Source organism: Zosterops lateralis (assembly GCF_965231275.1).
Source record: "Zosterops lateralis genome assembly, chromosome: 16".
NCBI classification, from domain to species: domain Eukaryota; kingdom Metazoa; phylum Chordata; class Aves; order Passeriformes; family Zosteropidae; genus Zosterops; species Zosterops lateralis.
The window spans coordinates 7,958,918-7,967,124 of record NC_139776.1 but is presented as its reverse complement, the minus strand read 5'-3'; the positions used below and the strand labels follow the sequence as shown (position 1 = coordinate 7,967,124).

At 50.3% G+C, this 8,207-nt stretch overlaps 1 protein-coding gene across 1 annotated transcript; it reads left to right on the top strand.

Annotated features, from left to right (window-relative positions):
• Positions 1–1,882: 1,882 nt before the first annotated feature.
• Positions 1,883–7,930, top strand: COMMD7 (COMM domain containing 7). Its single transcript, XM_083873102.1, has 9 exons — positions 1,883–2,110; positions 3,655–3,708; positions 3,793–3,895; positions 5,442–5,498; positions 5,579–5,616; positions 6,173–6,263; positions 6,387–6,436; positions 6,911–6,959; positions 7,541–7,930. Exons 1-9 carry the CDS (start codon positions 2,027–2,029, stop codon positions 7,615–7,617), a joined length of 603 nt encoding a protein of 200 aa, XP_083729228.1. The 5' UTR covers positions 1,883–2,026; the 3' UTR covers positions 7,618–7,930.
• Positions 7,931–8,207: the final 277 nt, after the last annotated feature.

Sequence of the window (8,207 nt, the reverse complement as noted above, 5' to 3'; positions counted from 1 at the left end):
ATTTGGTTCGCTGCCTGGGTTGTTTAAGAGCGTTGGCGTCACGGTCCTGCCGTGCCCGGCGTGCTCACACGCGCCCAGACCGCCCTCCGTGAGCTCCTAAAGCATCATCCTTGGGAGACACGGGGAAGGAAACAGCCGTCACAGTCTCCTCCTGCACGGCTGGCCTGGCTGCAAACCAGGCGGAAGGCTGACTCTTGCCTGGTTTCGAGTTTTCAGACACAGAGTACAGGGGGAAATGTGGTGGCTGTGACAATGTGAGATAATTAAGTACAAATACTAATTTACAGCTGGGGAATAAAATTGCATAGGGCTGTATGCAGCGTTTTAAAGCCAGAGAGGAATTCTGTGTTCACACGTACTGGTGTCCAGTGCTACCCCCAGCATCCCATTCCCTGGAGGAGCTTTAGGTCAGATCGGCTCATTTTTAGGCACAAGGATTTCCCATGGTTTAAACGTGTTGACTTGGGACAGTTCACCACAGAAACGAATACATTGTTCCAATACGAAAAATCTCTATCTTGTTTAAAGATGCAATAAATATTTAAGATCAGATCCTGCAAGCACCTCCACGCGGAATTTTTTCACCGCAGAAATTGAGGAGGTGCACAGCCCCACCTCGATCTGTGAAACCGAAACTTTCCCAGCTGGTCTGGGAGGTAGAGGGGAAGAAAAGGAAGTGGGAAGATATTTCCAGCCAGACAACTAGTAAATATCTCTTAACTCCCCCTCATTAGTGGTACTTAGCTGCTTATCTCCTTGTTTATAAACCACTGCTGGAATAGTCTCACAATGAAAGCGCTATAAAATTTCCCATATTCTCATTTGCAATTGCAAGTGTCAGTAATAAACCGGAAGGAAGACTCGTGGGCTGTCGAGGTTTTACATTCCACAAAGGTTTTTACACACTGTCCTCGGGCCCGACAGACAGGGAACATCCTCCCTGATAAAATGGATCAGACATGTTCACACTGATAGTGGAGTCCCGGAGAGCTCCTGCCCAAGGGGAGCTGTGAAATAGCAATTTAGGGCAAGGGAGTCTTTCAAGATGGGATCAGTCCCGTTGTCCTCTGCGGGAATAAATCAAGTTTCAATATTCTTGGACCAAGGCCTTCCTCCCAAGACCGAAGAGAAACGAGACCGTGTAACAGGGCGTGAGAAGGCAATTCTTCTGCCTTCCTACAACACATCCCTGAGCCAAGGAGGCCTCCCGCATACAGATAATGTCGAGAATCGAGACGAAATCTCCCTATGGAACCCTGACCCCATGGACATCTGGGCACTTGGTGCCCATGGGGCGGCTCATCCTGGGGCTGCTGTTTCCTTGCCCAACATCCACAGAGCCCAGTCCTGCAGTGCGGGCTGCTGGTCCCTGGGCCACCCATCGCCCCGAGCTGGGCAGTGAGGAGCAGTGCTGGGAGCAGCAGTCGGAGAGGGAAAAGCAATACCGAATACCGAAGTTTCAGCTCGCGAGTGGAATTTTTGGGGGAAGAGAAAAAAAAAAAAAAAAAAAAAAAAAAAAACACCAAAAAACAACAACAAAAAAAACCACCCCAAACCAAAAAACCCCAAACAAACATGTTTCATTCACCATGTTAGAAACTATGTTTTAAAACTATTTAATTTTTTTAATTTTTTTTTTTCTTTTTAGGGTTTTTTTAGGTTTTTTTGGGTTTGTTTTGTTTTGTTTTGGTTTTGGTTTTGTTTTTGTTTTTTGTTTTGTTTTGTTTTTTGTTGTTGTGGTTTTTTTTGTTTTGTTTTGTTTTTTGTTTTGTTTTGTTTTGTTTTTTTTTTTTTGTTTTGTTTTTGTTTTTGTTTTTTGGGGTTTTTTTTAGGGTTTTTTTTAGGTTTTTGGACAGTAAAAAATCTCAACAGTACTCAGCTGGCAGGCAGCTCCCCGGTCCCGGCTCCACCGCCCCCCGGTGCCCGGCGCGGTGCGGAAAGTGCGGCCGCCAATGCTCAGGCTGAGGCGGCGGCGGAGGCTCCGCCCGCCCGGCCCATCCCGGCCCATCCCGGCCCCGCCGCTGCCATGGGGCTGCTCAATTTCACCGGGGAGCCGGTACCGGAGGCGGTCAGCGGCGACATGCACAACCTGAACCAGCTCAGTGCCCAGGTGCGCCGGGACGGGCACGGGAGGTTTGGCGGCTCCGGGCGGGGCTGGGCCGGTACCGGCGGCCGGAGCCCGGAGCGGCCCCGGCTGTGCTGCCCCACCGGGTGTCCCGGCCCGCGTTCCCGGGTCCCTGCAGGGCCCAGTGGCCGAGGCGGGGCGGGCAGCTGGCCCCGTGCCCGGCAATCCAGCCCCGATCCAGCCCTGCCCACGCCGCTGCTGTTTGGAGGATGTTTATTGAATCACGGAATCCCAGAGCGGTTTCGGCTGGAGGGGACCTCAAACGCCGCCTGGTTCCACCTGCCTGCCATGGGCAGGACACTGCTGGAGTTCCTGCTGGAGGGCTCAGGGGGTGCCTGGTGGGCACTGGGGGTCCTGCCAAGCTCTGGGGTTTGTGGGGGGATCACACAGTGGTCGGGTTGTGATTCCTACCCCAGATTTCCGCCCTGCGCTTCCTGCCTCAAGCTGAAGGGTTCTGGCCATTGGTACCGTCTGTCTCCAGGTCACTGACACACCAGGTGTGCAGCCTGGGCTGAGGTTGGTGGAAATGCTGAGGCTTTTCCAGCCCAGCCTGCCAGGACTGAGGGTATCAGCCTGGAAACAGCCCAGCCCAGCCCAGTCCAGTCCAGTGCCATCTGTTACACGGCCGAGGTCGAGGGCAGGGCAGGATCTGCAGCCACAAAGCAGCCAGTTCCACTTTTGGCCGTACCCAGAAGGTCACAGCCAGCGCTGGTTCTGCTGCCAGCAGAGGAGGGTGCTGGTCGTGCTCTGTCTCTCCATCCCCGCCTGTCTCTCCATCCCCGCCTGTCTCTCCATCCCCGCCTGTCTCTCCATCCCTGCCTGTCTCTCCATCCCCGCCTGTCTCTCCATCCCTGCCTGTCTCTCCATCCCTGCCTGTCTCTCCATCCCCGCCTGTCTCTCCATCCCCGCCTGTCTCTCCATCCCCGCCTGTCTCTCCATCCCTGCCTGTCTCTCCATCCCCGCCTGTCTCTCCATCCCTGCCTGTCTCTCCATCCCTGCCTGTCTCTCCATCCCCGCCTGTCTCTCCATCCCCGCCTGTCTCTCCATCCCCGCCTGTCTCTCCATCCCTGCCTGTCTCTCCATCCCTGCCTGCCAGCTGCACACCCAGAACGCTGAAAGCAGCAACTAGACCCTTAACCAGTTACCCTCCTTTCCCGAGTTAGTCTGGTTACCCCATGGGGTTTGTGAAACATGAGACTGGATGTTCACAGCTTTTCCCACTCGAAGTTTCTGGATTGCACAAGATAGAACAGCAGCTTCCGATTAGCCACAAGTCACAAAAGCCCTGTGCAGTGCCAGCTACCAGCTGCACAGACCCCTTGAGAGGCTCTGAAAAGCGTCCTGAGCAAATCCATCCACAGGCATCACATAATGCCAAGGACAAGGCACCAGCACAGGGCCAGCTCTGGGAACAGTGTGCTGGAGGCAGGTGGAGCTGGGTCAGGGGGGTACATCACCACCTCACCGTGGTGCTGATGGGGTGCTGAGGTGCTGATGTCCGAGTCTAACACTGTTCTGTTTCTTCACAGCAATTCTCAGCGCTGACTGAAGTGCTTTTCCGCTTCCTGACGGAGCCCAAGGAGGTAAGGCAGAACTGGAGAGATGAGTGAGTGCAGCTCTGGTCAGAATCAGAGTAAAGATTCCTCACTGCTCTTTCTCTTGAGCAGGTAGAAAGATTTCTGACTCAGCTCTCAGACTTTGCCACCATGAATAAAATCAGCTTGGGCCCCCTGAAAAACATTGTCAAAAGTATTCTTCTGGTACCCAACGGTAAGTGATGTATTTGCATATGCTCCCCTGAGGCCAAACTGCCCCAGCCATTCCCGCAGGGCTTGCTTTGCACAATAAGTGTTAATGGTAGCTAATACAGTGCTTAGCACTTAAGAATCAAAACTTCCCCTGTTTGGTGACTCTTTGTATTCTTTATACCCTCTCTACATGCACGTTTCACGGGCTCAATTCCTTAAATACCTGTGCATTAAATGCAGCACAGCAGTGTGACAGCGCTTGCTTTAAGCAGTACCTGTAAATCCCTTTTGCCAGACCAGGGCAGCCTCGTGTTGGCACCGAGTCTCTGCAGGAACTTCCACCAAATGACCCCGTGCTGTAATTCCTCCAAGGACAGGCGCTGTTGGAGACAAATGAGACAGTGCACACCCGTTTGGAGCAGGCTGGGGACTGGTGCAGTTCTAGGCCATGGGAAGGAGAAGCTGACCTTGCAGTCTTGTTCTACAGGAACATTTCACATGTTCCTCTTTCTCCTTCAGAAACAGTGACGAAGAGGTTCGGGGGGATTCCACTGGAATACCCCAGACTCCAGCACTTTATAGGATTACTGTGATGTTGTGGCTGCCGTTTGACATGATAATGCATCAAACACTCCACGGTACATTCATCCCATTGATCCTTCCTGTTATTAATAGTCCCTCGCTGTTACTGTTCAGCCCTGGGTTCCCTTGGCTTCCTTCACAGCCCTGATGCTGAGCACAACTGTTTTCTGAATTTGTTTTAAACTTGCTCTACTGCTTTGAGCCACTTTTCCTATCCAGGAGTAGCAGGAATTTTTTTTTTTTCCTACAACCGTCTTGTGGGGATTTAATACAGAATTTGCATTTTTTCCCATCCTGATTCAGGCCTCGGTGCCCTCATCTTGTCGTTCCTGTGTGTGTGTGCTCTGGCTCCCATCCCGTTGTAGCTTTTCCTCAGCTCCGGGATGGCACGGACGGTATCAGAACAGATCACAGCAGATAACTTTGTGCTGCACAGCCGGAAGGCCACGTGGGGCTGGCAGTCTCCTTGAATTTATGAGATTCCTGCTCTTGGCTTCAGAGAGCAGAATCCTTGTAAAGGTCCCTGCGCTGCCTGGGCCCCCGAACAAAGGGGGAAGGCGCAGCGGGGGAAAGTGTTGTGTGCACACGTTCACACCCATCATCCCAAACACAGCAGGTAGGTCAAATTAGCAGCCCGCCAGCCTTAACAGTTCTCCTTTAACAAGCAGAGCGGCTACAGGAGAGAAAGCAGCAGCTTCAAAACATAACGGCGGCCGCTGTTCCCATGGATACCTGCACTGGGATCCCGCTCTCTCCCAGGGCTCCCACAGCCCGGACTTTTAAAGCACTGGGCATCTGCAGAGACACCGGCAGGCACTGGGTTTCCCATCTCCGAGGAGCTGTGCTTTGCTGCAGAGCACAGCTCAGAAACACAGGATTTCCATTGCCGGGTCCCATCCCTGCCTCTATTTGACTCGGTAAAAATTGGTTTGACTCATTAAAAAGTAATTTATTTTTTTTTCTTCTTCTTTGTGGTATTTATTCAGGTGCCCTGAAGAGGAATTTGTCTTCTGAACAAGTCAGAGCAGATTTTATTGCTCTAGGTAAGTCACATGATTTCCACTAAATAAAAGATAATTAATATTTATCATGTGTAGTAATCTCCTATGGTTTCCCCCCACAGGCCTCAGTGAGGAGAAAGCCAGTTATTTCGCAGAACAGGTATTTATATATTTTTTCTTGTTTCTAAGCTAACAAAAATGTCAGTTCTGTGAGTGGGGACTCATAAAACCCCACTGTGCTCCTGAGACGTGTCGGCACTTTGGGTATTTTCTTCAAAACCAGCTTGGGATTTTGAACTGAAGATCCTCAGAGAACTAATAAGGAGTAGTTTGTCTGATGATACCTCTGGTTTGCCAGGGCCTCTCCCCCATGAGTGTCACAGTTCCTGCACTGCTGTGTGGCTTTCATGTGATGTTTTTGTGCTTCCCATGCTTTGAGCCCTGAGGTCATGCAGTTACATGAACACATGGCTTTTTGCACAGATATTGTTACACTGACCCAGTGCTAAAACAAAACCAGTGAGTTTCATTTACAGAAGTGACAGGGCAGATGGAAATCCTAGCACCAGTTAAACACCTCAGAAAGCCCTCCCGACCACATTAGTTCTCTCTTTACTCTGGGCTTTTGCCATCCTCTGCCTTCGTTCTGACCCTTGTTGAAATTTCAGGTACAAACAGAGGCCTCGCTGAATTAATTCCTGATATGTCTTTTTTAGTGGAAGATGAATTCCCCCACCCTAACACGCCTGGCTGTGGGTCAGACACTGATGATTAACCAGCTGATAGATATGGAGTGGAAGTTTGGAGGTAATAGAGCTACAGCGTAAAGTGGAGGGGTTGGGAAACCCAGCAGCAGCTCTTTGCTAAATAACATTTTATTTCACTGCTTAACTAACAGATTATCTGCCTTCTCTTCTTTCTGACTCACAGTGACTGCTGGGAGCAGTGAGCTGGAAAAAGTGGGAAGTATCTTCTTACAGGTAAATCTCCCACATCACAGAGTTCAGCTTGTAGGGCAGTCGAGGAACAAGCTCCAGCCAGGCATGTGGGAAGCACTGGCTGGGAGGGGAAGGAGAGGGAAGCTGGGTCTCACAGGGACGGGCTCTGTGACTGCATCTTCAGTCTCCAAGTGCTGCTGCCAGCAGAGAGCAGACACGCTGCTGTTTGTTTCTCCTCTGAAGACATGAGGTATCACAGGAACGTGGCCCATTCTGAAAAGCTGTTCAAAAAGCTCAGTTTAGCAAAGGTCAACCGTCTTGGAGAGGGAGGGAAAGTGGGATCAAGGACTTCCAGAGATCTTCCCAATGCCCAGGGTATCTGTTCATGCAGTGACACTTCTTGAAAAGCCTGTCAAAGATGTGTGTGCTGTCAAACTCACAGCAGACTCCTGCTCCTCTCTAGTGCTCAGATACAGTTCTCTGAACTAAAATACTTCTGCTTTTCCTTTCCCCAAGCTGAAGCTGGTGATTAAAAAGGGGAGCCAGTTGGAAAACGTGTATGTTGGTGAGTTAACAGTTCTGGACAAGAGGGAAGGATGGGAAAGCTGAATTTGGGGCTCAGGATGTTGCTGGGGGTAGGGGGAGTCTGGGGGCAGAACCAGGGTGGGGTCACTGCAAGAGCATCACTGTGGTTATTCCTGCCTCAGCCTCTCCATCACTGTGGCTGGTCCTGCCCCATTCTCTCCCTGCCACAGGCCCTCCAAAACTGTTTAGGAACACGGACTTTTGGGCATCTTCAAATCTGTGCCTCAGTAAACACAGATCTGCCACAGAGCAGTGCAGAGCAGTCAGAGCAGCAGGGCAGAGGAGAAAAATAAATGATTCCCAAGCATGGAGTGCTGTTGGGAGATGCCATTCCTGGGGGAGATCCCAGCCTGGTCCCTCTAGCAGCCTGTCTGGCATAAGGAACCAGCTGCTGGGAATCACAGTGGCTGATCCTGCCCAGCTTAGGTGAACATGAGTTGCTCTGTGGTAGCACCAGAACAGCTTTGCCAATGGAAGTGCAACCTGAAATCTAAGACTTGATGCCTTTTTTTTTTTTTTTTTTTTTTTTTTTTTTTTTTTTTTTTTTTTTTTTTTCTGCAGAGTTAACTTTGCCCCAGTTCTACAGTTTCCTGCATGAAATGGAACGGGTCAAAACCAGCCTGGAAAGCTTCAGCTGAAACTGGACAGACCTGAGCCGACATCTGTCCGGGATGTTTAATTCCTCCTCGTGGGTCTGCAGATCTGCTCTTTCCCAGCTGACTCTTCACACCCTGATAAGAGAAGACAAGCTGTGCAGTGAGCAGTGGTGTCATGGCCCAGCAGGACCCATCAATCCTTTAGAACCTGAAACTTGGGCTAAGTTTCAGCTTTTTCAAAGCACCCACAAGTCCACTCATCTCTCTTTTTTTTTTACTATGCTATTATGAGAAACTGTGGTCAGAAGTAGTGTGGATAACTTTACTAAAATAGCAAGGAAATAAACCCATTCCCATCCTGCTCCGTTTGTATCAGAATCTGATTTTGTGAGAAAAAGAAAAACAGGAGCAAAGAATCATTTCGGAACATGAAAGAATTAGCAGAGAGGATGAGGAAATCAAAGAGGGCATCTAATGTGGGGAATCACTTAGTGCTCTCTTCAAGCCTCTCCCTTCTCTTGTATTAAACATGTTGATTAGCTTCTTCCCAATTGTGCCTCATTATGGAAAAGTATCTCAGTGGTAGGTGATTTTAAATCTTAAGCAACCAAACAGCTGCCTCTGTGCACAGG

What these genes read in the sequence shown, in the direction of transcription:
- COMMD7 (XM_083873102.1), top strand. Translation starts at nt 2,027, where the DNA reads ATGGGGCTGCTCAATTTCACCGGGGAGCCGGTACCGGAGGCGGTCAGC. An exon ending in TATGGAGTGGAAGTTTGGAG is followed by an intron (nt 6,264 to 6,386) that starts GTAATAGAGCTA and finishes TCTGACTCACAG; the next exon opens with TGACTGCTGGGAGCAGTGAG. An exon ending in GTTGGAAAACGTGTATGTTG is followed by an intron (nt 6,960 to 7,540) that starts GTGAGTTAACAG and finishes TTTTTTCTGCAG; the next exon opens with AGTTAACTTTGCCCCAGTTC.